This window comes from Bubalus kerabau, chromosome 8, assembly GCF_029407905.1.
Source record: "Bubalus kerabau isolate K-KA32 ecotype Philippines breed swamp buffalo chromosome 8, PCC_UOA_SB_1v2, whole genome shotgun sequence".
Lineage (NCBI taxonomy): Eukaryota > Metazoa > Chordata > Mammalia > Artiodactyla > Bovidae > Bubalus > Bubalus kerabau.
In genome coordinates, this window is record NC_073631.1 from 54,396,710 (window position 1) to 54,414,679 (window position 17,970).

At 41.6% G+C, this 17,970-nt stretch overlaps 1 protein-coding gene across 6 annotated transcripts in view; it reads right to left on the minus strand.

Moving 5' to 3' along the window:
* The window catches only part of ST7 (suppression of tumorigenicity 7), a 277,962-nt gene that overhangs the window by 18,263 nt on the left and 241,729 nt on the right, over positions 1-17,970 (minus strand). For 5 of the 6 annotated variants that reach the window (XM_055590303.1, XM_055590300.1, XM_055590302.1 and 2 more), the window contains one exon: positions 5,776-5,926. In XM_055590303.1, coding sequence (XP_055446278.1) covers positions 5,776-5,926 — 151 coding nt within the window. Of the gene's footprint in view, positions 1-5,775; positions 5,927-17,970 lie in introns of those variants that run through there. The other variant, XR_008717824.1, reaches the window with a different exon arrangement.

The following is a 17,970-nucleotide window of genomic DNA, read 5'->3' on the forward strand; positions in this document are numbered from 1 at the left end:
GAAATGCCCCAAGGATCACATCTTACAGCCAGTAGCATTTACCATCGGGTTCAAAGAGAATAAATTAGAATCAGAATCTCATCCTTTGCTTCAACAATGGGCCATTTTCTCCTCTCAAAGGAAAGATTTGCCTTAATCCCCCTAAGAAACACCACCTTCAAATCTTATACATTATTTAGTGAATTTTTTGGGGAAAAAAAATCTTCAAAAAGAAAATAAAGATCAAGTGAGGAAGAAAATGGAAACAAAGAAAAGCTAAGTGATTTACCCCATGGTATTCTAGTTTTCTGATATATGGAACCTGAAAATTAAATCTCCAGTTGCGGTCAGCAGACTACCTCACTTTATAAAATAAATACAGCCAAATCAGAGCCTTGAAAATATCAAGGCAGGAGGGAGATAAGGCCACATCAGAATTTAATACAGGTAAATTAGAAGACGTGCCATTTAAAACAGGGCACCATAAGGCACAATACCATTGTAACTAAAGACACAGTTCAAATGAGTTTCCTCATTCATGTATGTTTTTTATATTCAACATATACTTGCAGTCATGTGTGTACATGTTTGTAAAGATAACCAGAACCTACAGTGCTTAAAATAAATATAATTCAGATAATGTGGCAGTTGTGTAATGAACTTAAGAACATGTTTTTAAATCTTAAATAAATTAAAACATTTCCCCTTTCTTGATTATCTTGACTTTTAGAAACACATTGTGTAATTTCAGGGGTTGGGATAGTGATGAATCAAACATTTTACAAACCTTTGAAATGCTGATGTATTTGTGGTTGAGGATTCAGGTTTTTTTTTTCTTCAAACCACCATATGTTTCCAACCCAAACAATCTCTGCCATGCATCAGCTGGACTTTGGGGTTTTATCAAAAATGTGAGTTATTTCAGCCTGATTGGTGGGAGAATCACTTAATTCCACAAGATGACTAGTGCTCCAACATAATAAACTCATTAAAAAGCAAAGAAAACTATACCCCATCCCTACCCCTAACCAACACTTTTGACATAAGGCTTTTAATTCTTTTTCTAAAAGATAAAGTGAATTTTTGAAAGAATACTCACTTTTAACACGGAACCTACTGAAATTAGGTAGTTACCTTCCTTTCTGAATTCTCTTTCTAGTGAAAAAGAGGAACTGGAAGGGAGTTGGGGAATGGTCTTAAATTTCAGAATGAAGGAAAAAATGATTTAAAGGTGAAAACCTAGACTATGAGACTGGAGATGTCAAAAGGCGCCACCCAGTGGTGAACTGGAGGAAGTGCAGCCTCCTGCGCTTAGGCACGGGCAGTCTAGGGGAGCCCCACTGACTCCGGAGCGGGAAAAGGAGTGGTTCCTGTACTGTAGCAGCCCTCAGAGCAACTGCCCTGAAGCTCACCAACTTGGAATAGGGCGGTGGCATTCAATATCATCAGCACTTCACAGTTTTCAAAAAACGGGTATGTTAGTATCAGTAAATGGGTAGCTGAGCCAGAATTCTAATCCAAGTCTTTTGATTTAAAATCCAGAGCTTTGATGCCTCCACTTAACTTAGAATGGACAGAGATCTAGAAGTCTTGTCAAACAATCGCACACAACTGCCTGAAGTTGGAGTGGTAATTCCTTCTCCTAAATTTCAAGACAGATTTATAGCTTTGTATTTTTTAAACAAAGACAAAACTGTTTGTAATGAAAGATTATTTTCTAAATACATGCATATACATATATATACATGTACATATATACATGTAAGTTTTTATGCTTAAAGAAAATATATATGGTTATTGTAGCACGTTTGAAAAATACAAATATGAAGAAAAAAAATCACTTAAAAATCTACTTAAAGGTATATCTATTTCTAACTTCTTTTACCTTTTTTCATACATACAATGTATTTTTATATTAAATTGGGCTCATTCTATATTTTAAATGTTTAAGTCAATATTTAATAAAAACATATAATTTTATGTAGAATGATTAGCTTTCAAAACATTAGAAAGAGCATAGGAATACCCCAGCCTTAAGTAAGTAGTGGTACAAATTGAGGGCTTCTAAACAAATGTTTCAGAGATGGTTGCTCCTCTTCTCTTTAATCTATCCAGGTAAGGCCTAAATAGCTGGTATTACAGAAAAGAGCAGTGAAGACACAGTAAGCCTGATTCTAACATCAGTGCCTGCAGGACGTTCAATAGGTTGCTCACCTCAGCGAACCTGCTTCTCTCTTGAACATCTAACATGACCACCTTTGTCCTGCCTGACTTAGAACTTTATCAGGAGTCCATGAAATGATGGAAATGCAAACCCTCTGTGAATTACACCGTTACACAAACATTCTTCAAGGTTCTTGGGATCCTCTACTAAGGCCCTCAATTAACTACTAACTAAGGTAGCCACCTGGTAAGCACTCTCATGGTTCTCTTTTCTCAAACTGAATGGTACAATTCTCTTTTTGAAAACTGAAAAGCTGTGTAATTTCCTGGCTTGGTTCTTAATTATCTATAAGGATTAAATGCAGAGTTTTCCTTTCATATAGGTCCCTGACTGCTCTGCCATAATGTTTAGTGTCTAAAAACTCACCATTTCTTTTTATTCTAATAAAGTGTTCCACCCATCTAATTTGAGGTAATTACATCCCCCCAATGGTACATCACTGCTTGATGTGGGGATCACTGTGTCACTTCCCTTCTCTCAAAATGTCACTGTCCTTCCCAGTGTTTCCAAAGCATCTCCCCATTGTTATCTGGTAATATGGGTAACTAACTTCCAAACAATTTTTTCATTATTTTTTATTTTTACAGTTATGCCATTCCTAACACTGTGTCTTTATCACTTATTGCCCCATCCCTCTTCTGACCTTTTCTATAGGACTATTTTATCAATCAGATCCAATCAATAAGCTTCTATTACTATATTTCCAAGATACCAATCTATAAATTGAAGGTCAAGAAGCAACAGTGAGAACTCGACATGGAACAACAGACTGGTTCCAAATTGAAAAAGGAGTACGTCAAGGCTGTATGTTGTCACCCTGCTTATTTAACTTACATGCAGAGTACATCATCAGAAATGCCAGGCTAAATGAAGCACAAGCTGGAATGAAGATTGTGGAGAGAAATATCAATAACCTCAGATATGCAGATGATACTACCCTTATGGCAGAAAGCAAAGAAGAACTAAGCCTCTTGATGAAAGTGAAAGAGGAGAATGAAAAAGTTGGCTTAAAACTCAACATTCAGAAAACTAAGATCATGGCATCTGGTCCCATCACTTCATGGCAAATTGATGGGGAAAGAATGGAAACAGTGACAGACTTTATTTTTCTGGGCTCCGAAATCACTGCAGATGGTGGCTGCAGCCATGAAATTAAAAGACACTTGCTCCTTGGAAGAAAAGTTATGACCAACCTAGACAGCATATTAAAGAGCAGAGACATTACTTTGCCAACAAAGGTCTGTCTAGTCAAAGCTTTGGTTTTTCCAGTAGTCATGTATGGATGTGAGAGTTGGACTATAAAAAAAACTAAGCACCGAAGAATTGATGCTTTTGAACTGTGGTGTTGGAGGGGACTCCTGAGAGTCCCTTGGAATGCAAGGAGATCCAACCAGTCCATCCTAAAGGAGATCAGTCCTGAGTGTTCACTGGAAGGACTAATGTTGAAGCTGAAACTCCAATGCTTTGGCTATCTGATGTGAAGAACTGACTCATTTGAAAAGACCCTGATGCTGGGAAAGATTGAGGCCGGGAGGAGAAGGGGACAACAGAGGATGAGATGGTTGGATGGTATTACCAACTCAAAGGACATGAGTTGGTGATGGGTAGGGAGGCCCGGCGTGCTACAGTCCATGGGGTCGCAAAGAGTCAGACACAACTGAGTGACTGAACTGAACTGAACTGAATCTATATATATATGTTCTTACTTGGTAAGCCAATTTGTCCATTTAATTTTACCATGACTAATACTAGGAAAGGCCTCTCATGTTCAGTCTTGCTGGGCTTTATCTCTTCCTTTCTTATGTTTAAATAAAAATTCCTTTTGTCTCATTTGTATAGAACACCATAAATGCAACAATAAGCCCAAGCCAGAGAGAACTGCACACGTGTCCACACACACCCTGAGTCTGCTGTCTTAACACATCCAAATACCAGGACCAGGACACTTGGAGTAGATTATTACACTTACAGAGTAAGTGCAGAAATACCCACCAAGTCACCACCCCTCAAGGTATAAACAGTAAATGATTTGACTAGACCCGCTACAATTCTCTGAAGAAGTATTTTCCAAACAACTAAACAAAAAAACTTTCAATCAACTGGAGTCCTATCTCTGTCAGGTTGCTTTTACTCCATCTCATTTGACTGCTCCCCACCCCTTTCCTGTACCAGTTTAGATTCCTGCTGGGTTAGGGAAGGGCAGGAAAAGGGAAGAGTAGAAGATTGGCAAAATGGAAATGGAAGGAGCAAAAATAAACAGTGAAAGGGATTAAAAAGACATTTGCTTGTGAGGCTGATCAGAGTAGGGGTGAACTAAGGAAAAATTATCAGAAGACTCTAAAATTTGTTTTCCCCATGAGGGGGGGAAAACCCGTGCTACATGTTATGCTTGTTTTGCTTAAATTTATGATAGCAGTGTCAACATACATGTTGTTCAATAATCCACAATCTTGAGCCCTTTTCATTCTCCCCAACAGCTCCTCCCACACACTTAGCACTGTTCACAATGTCCTTGCGTATAAAACTGTCCTAGTTCTTCAAGGCTTGGTTCAAATCTCATGTGACCTATAAGGTTACCCATGACTGCTCTACCCCATAGGTCTCTCCCATTTGAAAAATCACTGAGCAGCTGCTAATGCTGCTGGTTACTCCTTCCAATTGGATGAGATGCTTCTCTGGGGCTGGGAGCATGTCTCACCCACCATTACAGCCACTTCTTCTTGCACAGAATGCTAGTGTAGCTGCTCAGATCAATGTATCCCCACATCCATCTAACAGGCATTTATTCTTCAACACACAAGGCTACCCCTGCCACCATACTAGGGTCCAGTTGTCCTGAAGTATAACTGCTGCTCCTTTTTGTTTGGCCAACAGAGGTCTCCTAGAGGAGAACTGTGGCTCTTCAGCCAACCCTCCCATAAAGGCCATCTGGAAGTGGTCATCAGAGCCCAGCAAGGAGCCTGGCTTCATGCCAAAGACTCCCATGATGCCGAGGGGCTGTCTGGGTCTCCAAGGAGGGTTTCCAGGAGTAGAGTGCTCCTCTGATCTCTGGGTTGGGAAGATTCCCTGGAGGAGGGCATGGCAACTCACTCCAGTATTCTTGCCTGGAGAATTCCCATGGACAGAAGAGCCTGGCAGGTTGCAAAAAGTCAGACATGACTGAGCAACTAAGCATAGCACAACTGCTGGAACAGTCCAGATTCAACCCCTCTGCTGTATAAACTTGCCTTTTTGAGGTGCAGAGGCAGCATCACCACAATAACACCCACTGCCACTGGGAAACCAGAGAGCCTGAGTAATTAACCACATCTCTGTGATGTGGTTAGAGAGCAGAGCTGCTGCTGCTGCTAAGTCACTTCAGTCATGTCCGACTCTGTGCGACCCCATAGACAGCAGCCCACCAGGCTCCCCTGTCCCTGGGATTCTCCAGGCAAGAACACTGGAGTGGGTTGCCATTGCCTATAGATATGTAAATCTTCATCATTCATCACAAATGCTCAGGGCAAAAACAGCTTTAGCATGTTTTCGTGCTTAAAAAAATATATATATTTCAAAGAAAGAAAATTACTTACTGCCTTCCCATGTACAATGGAGAAGATTCAAAGCTCCTTCTACCCTCTTCCAGTGCGCCAGATGGAAGAATGCATATGCTATTGCTTCACTGTCCCCTCGCTTCAGGATGTGTTCTGGGGGCAGGATTAAGCTTTTCATTTCTAGTAGGTACTGAAATTTAACAAAAGGCAGGAGACAGATGCATTAATACACAGCAATTTGGAATTCAATATTGAAAATGGAGAGGTTAATTTTCCCAAAGCCGCTGTTCATAAGTGCTTCCTCAAACCTGCAACCTCATTACCACATTTGAGGGCAATTACGGAAACATCCAGCAATCCAAAGTTTGCTGACAGATAATTAGCCTTGTACTAGTTTCCGACAGTGAAGATCAGAGGATTTCAGGCTAAGACATTCTAATCAAAGAAATACATACATAGAGACTCAAGCAGAAAAAGGAAAATTTAGAAGATACGATCGTTTGGTATAATTTTGTAACCAGAAGGACAATACATGAAACACACACATGAAGGGTAAGAAGTCATATGCCTAAACCAACCGCAGTAGAGAGACGAGGACGATGAGCACTGCCCATTAGTTTTTCTATACAGATCTATCAAGGAGAAGGCCAGGGTCCTGTGGAAAGGGTCACCTGTAGCTTCTCTGATGCTGGAGGACAGGTGGCAGCCGGGGCACAGGAAGGCCCAGAGGGAGGGAGCAGAACAGACCCCAAAGCATGCTCTTCCTTTGGCTCCTTTCAAACACTTCAGGGGCCTCAAGAGCACAGGGAGAGGATGGATATTCTTCCTGGGGGCTCAGAGAAGACTAAGTTTCTGTCTGTATTCCTGTGTTTACTACAGAATAGAAAGGGAAGCAAATTCAGGCTGGTATTTTATATTTGCAAAAGCTCACTGGTCTTTGCTGGCTGGCCTTCCCCATGCTCCACGCCTCACCACCTCCCCTTTGGATCTGTCCCCAGCACACAGACACCCACCCAACTGTCAACCACAGTCGCAACAACCCACGCATCTCCTATCAGAAGGAGATTAGCAGACCACCGAGGGACGTGTTTCATGAAAACGGCACCACCACAGCGAATGGAGGTGCTATGAGAAGAGATGTCCAACACAACTTTAATGTCAGAAACAACCGTCTGGATTCATGTGTTGGAGGAAATTTATAAGAGAGGGTGAAGAGTGGAAGAATCCAAAGACACAGAATGGAGGTTACGAGACACCCATCAGCGTTCCCTTCTCATCTCACTGTGTACACTGGCACGGGAGCACAGTGGCCTTAAGCTCCCTTGCCTCTAGGCGTGTTCGGTGTCAGGGCACACTGCCAAGCAGGAGCCGGGTGGACACATTCTGGCCTCTGGGTTCAGCAAATGAAACTTCCCTTGCTCTGGGTCTGATATCTGAAGAGAACTCTGAGCCTCAAAGCAGGAAGAGCAGGAAGTGAGAAGGCTCACCCCAAGGGCAGCAGAGAGCAGCTTGCACCTTCACCCTTGTGGAGCGAATGGGTTTGAAGGCCCTCCTCCAGAGAGAGACCTCTTCCCAGGCTGGTCCATGAAAGGTGGTCATTAGTTTGATGAGAGCTCCTAGGGCAGGAGTTCATATGCTTTTTTGAATTCTACATGTTGCTTTCTTCCTTCATCTTGCTTTAAAACACTGCACAACACAAATCTTTTGGGAAAGATAATCATTTTGAATTACCTACTAATCGTACTAGCACTGTATCTATAATAAATATCAACATAATATAAAGGTGAATTTTACATTCAGAGATATTTGGCTATCATCTTGTGATTTTACCTTAACAGAAGTTATATCATATGCTGCCACTGCCCATGATGATCTTAGAAGGCCCCAAGAGTCATAACATAAAATGCTCTGAGCTGTGTTGATTTTTTTCAAAGTTAGAGAAGGAAGACCTTTTGGTCACTCTCAATAATCATCAAGAGAGCAAAGGAAAGGGAAAATTTCTTGCTTAATGAGTGCCCTAGAATAAGACTTTGATTTCTGAGTTTCTAATAACCCTCATGCTGGGAGGGATTGGGGACAGGAGGAGAAGGGGACAACAGAGGATGAGATGGCTGGATGGCATCACCGACTCGATGCACATGAATTTGGGTGAACTCCAGGAGTTGGTGGTGGACAGGGAGGCCTGGCATGCTGCGATTCATGGGGTCACAAAGAGTCGGACACGACTGAGTAACTAACTGAACTGAACTGAATAATTATTTACAGCCTACCAAACAGTCAACTCTAAAGAAGGATCATGTTATATGACCTTTGAAAAAAACTCAATATGAAAACCACTATCTCATGTACCCCAAGAAAATAGAAACCTCAAGTTCCTAAGGATTGGATGGTAGTTGAAAGAAAAGTGTAACTTACCATTCCGTTTCATTTCTATGATTAGGAAAGGCTTTCAAAATCATATCATTAAGCATCTGTGAGAGAACCCTTCTCTTGGGCTAAAAAACCTTCAGGAATAGGAGCACCTGAGAAGAAGTGGGCCTGGTAGATACCCACAAGTGGGTAGAAGCCTAAACAAACCAGGAAGGGGTGTGGCAGAAGGAACTTGGGGAAGGAAGGAGGACTTTTAGAAAATTATCTACAAAGGGATATATTAGATCTGTGTTGTCCAACATGGTATCCTCTATTTAATGTGTATCTATTTATCAATTAAAATTAAATTAAATTAAAAATTCAGTTCCTCAGTTCCCACTAGCCATATTTCAAGTCCTCAAGCGCTGTAAGGAGTTAATGACTACACTACTGAACAAGGCAGAGACATTTCCGTGATCACAGAAAGTCCTAGTGGACAGCACTGATTCAAACAATGGAAGCTTCTAATCTTCAAGTAATCGAAACCATTTATAACATGAAAAAATTTCACAGATGTGTGTCGAATCTACTGATCAAAAATACACAGAAAGGCAAAAAGTTACAATAAATAGTAATAATACAAGAATTCATTTAAAAATATTACTGGCCACCAGGGTGTCTACATAATATCTGGAAAGCAGTAATGCACATGTGTATGAGACAGCTGGTTTACTCAGCCTGTTGACTGAATGTGGTGCATATGGCTTCAAGGACACTGTCCACAGCCCCCAGGATGGGCTGTGAGGTAATGCTCTGTTTCTCCTCTTAGCTCCCTCTGATCTCTGTGTATGTGTACTTTTCACATACCACCTTAGATTAGTTATATGTCTCAGCTCAGGCATAAGATCCCAAAGAACATGAATCTCATTTCCCAAGAAGTCTCTCAAAATGAGCATCCCTGGCCTTATCAGCCTCATGAGACGAAGCAGTGCAGCTCACCAAGAAAACTCAGCTGCCTTCCCATTGCATCTACTTTATGGCATAAACAGGTTTTGTCTATAAAGGAGATTTATACTGCAGCATGGTTTCAAACAAAATGTTGGCTCTAACCAAATAATGAAGGCTAATAACAACAGTGTGTTATGTTTCTGGCCTGGTTGAAAATGGTTGGCAAGATTAGTTCTCAACATGTGCAACATTTAAATTAGAAAGGCATGGAACAACATTTCACATCTTACTTGTCGAGAGAAAAATAAATGGAAGAGGGCAGATCCCTATCCACAACTATGCAGAAATCAATTAGAATAACTGTAGCTTGCAAATCAGAGAACACTCCCTGCCTGTCTGCAGCAGTTCCTTGGCTTCGATTAGCTAAGCCAGCATTCTGCGCTATCTTGCCTGCCATCCTGCCTCTGACTTCCTTCCCAAATTCTCAAATCACATTGCTCTTGAAGCACATGCTTCTAAAGGTTTCGGAAACAACTTTTCAAAATCTGTTTGTGTCAGAATCTGGTTCCTAAGCTCAAGATAGGAACATAACGCATTAGCATAGATGAATAGGAGCTGAGTGGTGTCTGCTTATGGAGGTCTGTGAGCAGAGGCTGGTTCACTTGTCAGGAAAGGTGTAGGAGGGAGGTGCCCCATCATAGGCTACCCCAGGTGACTGCTCAGATCTCTTCTGTTAAGGTCTTAAAATTCTATAATAATTAGAGTGAACATGATTCCAAAGTTATCCTTCACACAGATATTAATGCCAAATAGTCCATACCCTCTTTCTGGATTTTCAACACCAGTAACAGCAGAAAGTCCTATGAAAATAACTGGCAAAAACATGGGATAAAGAAAATGAGAAAGAACAAATTAATTAGACTCCAGTACATTTAGATGAGGAACATGAAGTACATGTTCCTCATCCAAAATCAGGTAGTGGAAGAATATTTATTAGCATGAGGAAACGTTCATGATATATCACTAAATGAAGAAAGAACAAAACAAATGTATCACACAGATTGTGATTTTGGTAATACAAATGTACGTGTAGTGATTAAAAGCATTGGAAGGTCACAGATTGAATGTTAATGGTGGAAAATACTGATCTTATGAAGATTTTTCCACTTTTTCTATGCTTTCCAAGTTTTCTGTAATAAGCATTTTAATATTTTATCTCTCTCTACATATATATGTATGTGCATGCGTGTGTGTGCATATATAAAAACAAAACTATTTTCTAGACTTATATCAGAAACATAAAAAGCAAATCACACAAACAAGATAACCAGGGAGAGCAATTTTTCATGTCTTCAGTGCTTTGGTGCAACTGGCTCTGAAAGAGGCTTTAAGCTTAGAAATGATGTGTTAAAAACACCAGTAAAGGGCTCGGAGAATAAACTAGTGCTACCGGGAAGCCATGCTGCATATTCTGAGTTCCAGTGATGTCCACTCCCTGGAGTCAGTAGGGCACATGCTGGAATAGAACAGATGCCTGAGGGGACCACAGCTTGCTCTGACCATGCTGCAGTGGGGCCTCAGGTGCACAGTCCTTTGCCCAGTCCCACTGCTCATCTGCTCCCTGCTCCCTTAAACTGCTGCTTGAATCCTGTCTCCACTATTCTGCTAAGAGGCCTCAGACAAGTTATGCAATTCTTTTAAACTCAGTTTGCTCATCTGTTAAAACAGAATAATAAAACACCCTCTTGCTGCTCTAACTTATGTATACTACATAGGATAATAGTTGTAAAGCATTCACACAGTTCCTGGCACATGAGTATTCACTAAATAGAAGCTATTTTTTGCTAACCAACAAACAAAATGAAGTATTTAAATTACTGTGGAAGGAAGTTGTGTTTCCTGTGGATATATGTCCCACAGATGATTGAATCTGTTTCTCGGTAAAACACTTCAGCAATTTTATAGTAGTAGCAGTTCAGCTAAAGAGAACTGGCTGCCAGGGGTCATCAACTGACCGGTATGAAGACAAGCACAAAGCAAAGCTGAAATGCCAAATTCAGCCTGGTGAGCTGTAGTACCACCCACGGGTCCTCTTCTCAAGCTCACTGCTTCTTGCTGGTTCACTTACCTATTCATCAGCTACTTTGCTTCATTCCTAAAATACAGCATGTCCACCGTTTATCCCAAGAAAAATTATGGGAGTGCTGTCCCCCAAGGGCACAGATATAGCAGTGGCCACATGTTACGCATACATGCCCAGTCATATCTCACTCTTTGCGACCCTATGGCCTGTAGCCCACCAGGCTCCTCTGTCCATGGGATTCTCCAGACCAGGAATACTGGAGTGGGTTGCCATTTCCTCCTCCAGGGGATCTTCCTGACCCAGGGATGGAACCTGGATCTCCTGCAGCTCTTGCACTGGCAAGCGGGCTCTGTGCCACCTTGGAAGCCCATAGAAGTGGCCACAGTGTTCTCCAATGACACATGTGGAAGGACCCATAGCTTACCCCAGGGGCACAGATATGGGCACATCCACAAGTCACCTCAAGTGCATGGACATGATCAGGTCAGGTCCCTACCTTGGTGACCTTTAATCTTTGTAGGAGTGTGAGTGTGAGAGAGAGAGTATACGTGTGTGTGTGTGTGTGTGTGTGTGTGTGTGTGAGAACATGCATATGTGCACACATGTACAGACAAAGAAACAATAAAATTCAACATGATAACTATCTTAGTAAGAGGCATATACTTAGTACTAAGGAAGCAAATGAGGAACATTGTCTCTGGGACAGCTTCACAGAAAGAGGAAAATATGAGTCAGTCTTACTAAATAAACAAGAGTTTAACTGTAAAGATGAGGGGAGGTGGAAGCCACTGTAAGGCTGGGCCAAAGCATCACAGGGCATAATGGGTTTGCAGTCTTGAAGGGCTTGAGTGCTAACCTGACAGGAATGGCCAACTCTGATGAAGCACTAACACATGTCAAGCATACTTATCTCAGGTACTCCTTACAACTGTGTGAGGGAGCTGGTATTATTATTCCTATTTTACAGATGAAAAAAAAAAAAACTGGACACTTTGGGACGTTAAATAGCTTGCCCAGGGTTGCACGATTTGTGTGTGATGGAACCTACCCTGGAACTCAGGTTTCATGCTACTCTCCAGGGGGTGAAGCAGGAAACGTGCATGTAAAAGGCATTGCGTGATTTGCTCCAGAGTACAACCTTTCCCCTGAGTTATTCTGTGGTTTCAAACTGTGAGACCCTGAAAATTCTGTTTTGAAGAGAAAAAGAAACGTAACACAGAATGTGAAGTTGATGTAAAACAAAGCTGTGGGGGATCTTAAGGAAAGCACCCAAGAAGGACTGAAGACTCTAATGGCTCCTAGGCAGAGTCTGAAAACCCCTGCAGTAGGCACTGGGAAGAGAGTTGGTACAGTTTGTACCAAAGTTTCTCCATAAAGAAATGGGCAAGTCATGTGTAGCAGCACCAGATAGGAACAGACTAAGGTTAGAAAAGTCTTAAAAAGCTCCTGTCCAAGTGAGGGCCGATGAGACTGAAGAGGGGGGACTTCCCCTGGACTTGCCACCTGGCTGAGTCTGAGGATGAGAGAAGGACTCAAGGTGATTGAGATATTTCTAGTTTAGGAAACTACCATAATGGGAGATCATCAGCTAAGATAAAGACACCAGAGGAGGAAGAGGCTTAGTGGTGGGAAATAACAAAAACAACTGAAGTGCCTACAAAACACCTCTGGAGTGACGGCCTGAAGGGAGGAGTGAAGGCATGCTGGTCTGGATGTGCGGGGAGCAGAGAGGCAGAAGAAGCGGGAGTACACGAGGTCTCCCAGGAGGGCTTCCAGAAGGAAAGGAGAGAACTGAGAGCCAACCTGAGGGAGGGCAGGGAGGAAGTGCTGCAGGAGGAGAGCCCGGAGAGGCAGCAGTGGCACAGGGAGAAGGTGGCACAGAGCCAAGATGCCCTCGATATAGAACGTGGTCAGGGGGACCAGAGGCTGAGGAAACATCACATAGGATGAGCTGGGGGACAGGGGGTTCTGGGTGGGAGTATCCTCTGTGGAAGCAGCTACACTGCTTTTTGTTAGAGAGACCTCTTAGAAACTTTCTGTTTTTGAGAAATGTGGCTAAAAACTGGTTTGTGTTCATTTTTCCCTGGGTCCTATTTCCACAATACATTCTCCTTTCTCTAATCCAAAAAAGCTTTGGAACAAAATATGACTCAAGTCAAAGAAACTTATATTGAAATAATAATATTTCTGAAATGTACCATAGACATACAATATCATAGACAATCTGCCAGGGCATTCTAAGTTTCTGCTTCCACGCTTCAAGCACTTTTAAATGCTAAAACCCACGACACATTTTGTTTCCTAAATTTGATTAAAAAGCAATTTTATACTCTGTCAATCAGCTTTACTAAGATATAAAGGGAGGATTACATTAGTGTTTGCAAGAAACAGAATTTCCATCACTATAACAAAGTCCCGTGGATACACCATTAGCATATACATTTACCAGGATGCTTTTCCCCACAAACCTCTAGAAATCCCCATGAAATTTTAGATTAACATGAGACGAACTTTTCTTTTAAAGAAAAATGCAAAATTTTTAATGGGAGTGCATTTCTGTCATAACATTCTTCATTCTTCCCTCTACATTTTCTTATGCCTTTCCTTCCATGCTCCTTTTATCATTTAAAAACTAGACCCTCACCTCAAAGTTCTGTGGCAGGCGCCCAGGCTGCCCTGTTGCTGACTGAGGGTCAGGAGTGTGGTGAGCCCTTTTCTGCCAGCACCCTCAGGATGTCTATGCACCCCCTGCAGGCCCCTGGCGGGGCCCAGGAAGACAAGCCTGAGATTTAGCAGCACTGGGATTTGGGGCAAGATGAAGAGGAAAGTTTTCCTCCTTTGGTCCTGGTGATTTTTCTTGATTTTTCTCCCTCAACAGCTCCACCCACAGCACCCAAGTATTCCAACCACCCAGGGCTCAGAATGTGTGGTGCCTCCTATTCTAAGGGTGGGACCTCATGAGTTTGGGACTATCCTGCGGTGATGGGGATGGCTCCCAGGCTTCTGTTATTTTTTAAACTGTATGAAGAGGTGCCTTGGGGTTGCAGGGCTACCAGCCTTCTCATCCCAGTTTCAACCAGAGTGATTCTACTTTTAATTACTTTGTTCACTGAGGTTTCACGTAAAACTGCAATAGGAGGGAAAAAAAAACTGTTTATTGCTTTAAAAATAATACATCATTATTAATTAGTTTGTTGTTGTTTGGTTTGGGTTTTTTTTGGTGGTGGCAAGTAGGAATGACTGTGCTAGAATCTGGGTACGAGGCAGAGGTCGGAAATGGGTAACTCTTAATCAGTCACAAGTGAAGGACTTAGCCAGCAGTTACAACTAGAAATTCATGAAGACAACAGCTGCAGCCGGAACATGCTAGAGCCTCTTCTAAGTCTGGAGGCTGAGGAGAACCCGTGGGCACTCCAGGTCGGGGCACTGTAGCGCCACTGTTACTCTCTCTGGCTATACTTCTTCAGACTATGGCAGTCTAAGAAGTATCATTAAAGTACGTTTCTAAACAGCCTGTACTTGGCCAGCGTGCAAGTGCGGAAATAGCCGAGGGTACGAGGGAGGAGGCGACGAAAGGGCCAGTACGTACTGCACACCTACTATGTTCCGAACAAGCTACGCGGTGGAATTCCACTTACTTTTCATCAACCTTATGAAGCCTTTATTCTTATCCCCATTTTATCAAAACAAGAAACCTAGCAGGGAGCCAATTAACTCTTCCTTCCCATACTTCCCTCTGGTCTTGTGGACAGGAAGTGGGAGTTCTTGTTTCAAATACTTTTGAACTTCTCCAATAATACTTGATGAGTCTGCTTACTTATGTTCATACCCCTTGCATCATCATTGTAATTAACATTTTCCCAGTAACAACAGGAACTCTACATACTGGGCCTGACAATTCAGACAAGAATAAACACAAATAGCTGATGATGTTCCACATTACTAGCAGTGGCAAAGAAATACAAAGTAAAAGAACAGAATTACATCTGTCTGTACTTAATAAAAATCATCATTTCTATTTTCCTTCTGTTTTTTTTTTTTTTGGTTTTAGACAAACTGCTCCATGTTGGTGAGAGTGTGATAAAATGGAAAAGAGTCACCAGCTGATGCGAGTGTAAACTGCTATACTTTTTTTGGTAAGCAATTCAGCAATAAATATTAAGAACCCTAAATGCTTCTATATGCTATTCAGTCATTCTTATTATGTAAATTTATCCTAAGATAAATTTAATAATCTTAAAGACCAAAAAAAATCTTTATGCCCAAAGACATTCACTAGTTGAGATGACCTCAAACTGATGCCTACAATTAGAGAACACAAAAAAACAAATCATTCTCTTCAACAAATGGTGCTGGAAAACCTGGATATCCACGTGCTAAAGAATAAAATTGCACCTGTATTTTACACCATAGGCAAAAATCAACTCAAAATGCATTAAGACTTAAACACATAGGAAAAATTTCCTAACACTGGGTCTTGGCAATGATGGCTTGGATATGATACCAAAAGCACTAGCCACAAAAGCAAAGTAGACAAGTGGGACTACATTAAAAGGAAAAGCTCTTGCATAGTCAAGGAAACAACAGAAGAGGCAACCTATGAAATGGGAGAAAATATTTGTAAACCATATCTGAAAAGAAGTTAATATCCAAATAAATAATGGAACCCCAACTCAGTGAAAATGAACTGATTTAAGACTCAGCAAAGGACATGAATAGCCATTTCTTCAAAGAAGACATACAATGATCAACAGGTACATGAAAAGGTAACATCATAGACCATCAGGAAAATGCAAATCAAAACCGCAATGAGATACCACCTCACACATATTAGATTGGCCACTATCAAAAAATTGAATATGACAAGTGTTAGCACGGAAGTGAAGAAACTAGAATTCCTGTGCACAGTTCGGGGGCGGGATGTAAAACGGGACAGGCAATATGAAGACCCCTCAAAAAATAAAAAATATGATCCAAAAATCACACTTCTGGGGATTCATCTAAAAGCATTGAAAACAGAATTGAAGAGATATTTGCACTCCCATGTTCACTGCAGCATTATTCACAACAGTAATGAAGTGGAAACAATCTAATTTTCCATCAATGAATGCATAAAGAAAGAAAATGTGGTGTATACATATAAACACCATACTGGAATATTGTTCAGTCTTAAAAAGGCAGGAAATTCTGCTTTGTACAACAAAATGGATGAACTTGGAGGATGTCATGCAAAGTGAGATAAACTAGTCACAGAAGGACAAATAATACATGATTCCACCTGTATGAGGTAGCTAAAGTAGTAAAGTGCATAGAAGCAGAAAGTAGAATGATTGTTACCAGGACCTGGGAGGAAAGAGAAATGCTGAGTTGCTGTTCAGTTGGCATATAGTTTCAGTCAGGAAGAAGAAAAGATTCTAGAGATCTGCAGTACTACAATGGGCTTATAGTTAACAACACTATGCTTACACTTAAAAATTTGTTAAGAGGGTAAATTTTATGTTATATACTTTTTATAATGAAAAAGGAAGTAAATCATCCAGAAAATATTTTTAAATTTTTGAAAGCACATGGCTAAAGACTTGGACTTTACTGTGAAGCTAGAGGATAACAATTTTAAGGTCAAAGAACTCTGAAAATCTGATGATCCTCCCCAAGAAGGAGTAAACATACCCTGATTCCCAACCATAAGATTATATTCAAGACTATTTTCTTCCTGCCTTTTTTCTATGCATTTTTTTTAATACTTAGGAATCACAATCACACAGCATATTTTTGAAAATTAACATGGACTGTTCAGTTGGAGTATATGGTTGGGAATTAGGGATATATTTACTCCTTCCTGTGACTTTCCTGGTGGCTCAGATGGTAAAGCATCTGCCTACAATGCGGGAGACCCAGGTTCAATCCCTGGGTTGGAAAGATCTCCTGGAGAAGGGAATGGCAACCCACCCTAGTATTCTTGCCGACCCCCTCGCCAAAAAGCGGCTCAAAGAAATATTTTTGGCTTCCCTGGTGGCTTAGAGGGTAAAGCATCTGCCTGCCATGTGGGAGACCCGGGTTCAATCCCTGAGTTGGGAAGATCCCCTGGAGAAGGAAATGGCAACCCACTCCAGTACTCTTGCCTGGAAAATCCCATGGACGGAGGAGCCTGGAAGGCTGTAGTCCATGGGGTCGCAAAGAGTTGGACATGACTGAGCGACTTCACTTCACTTACTCCTTCTAGATATGGGGGCTTCCCTGGTGGCTCAGTTGGTAAAGAATCTACCTACAATGCAGGAGACGTGGGTTTGATCCTTGGGTTGGGAAGATCCCCTGGAGAAAGAAATGTCAACTCACTTTAGTATTCTTGCCTGGAGAATCCCATGAGCAGAGAAGAGCCTAGTGGGCTACAGTCCATGGGGTCGCAAGAGTCAGACACGACTTAGTGACTAAACCACCACCACCGTGACTAGATATGAAGGGATTATTAATGATTTCTTTACTCTTTTCTCAAATAAATATATATATATATATATATATATATATATATATATATATATATAAAATTATAATACCACTATGGAGGGAAACAGAGAAGGCAATGGCAACCCACTCCAGTACTCTTGCCTGGAAAATCCCATGGGTGGAGGAGCCTGGTAGGCTGCAGTCCATGGGGTCGAGAAGAGTTGGACACGACTGAGCGACTTCACTTTCACTTTTCCCTTTCATTCATTGGAGAAGGAAATGGCAACCCACTCCACTGTTCTTGCCTGGAGAATCCCAGGGACGGGGGAGCCTGGTGGGCTGCCGTCTATGGGGTCGCACAGAGTCAGACACGACTGAAGCGACTTAGCAGCAGCAGTAGCATGGAGGGA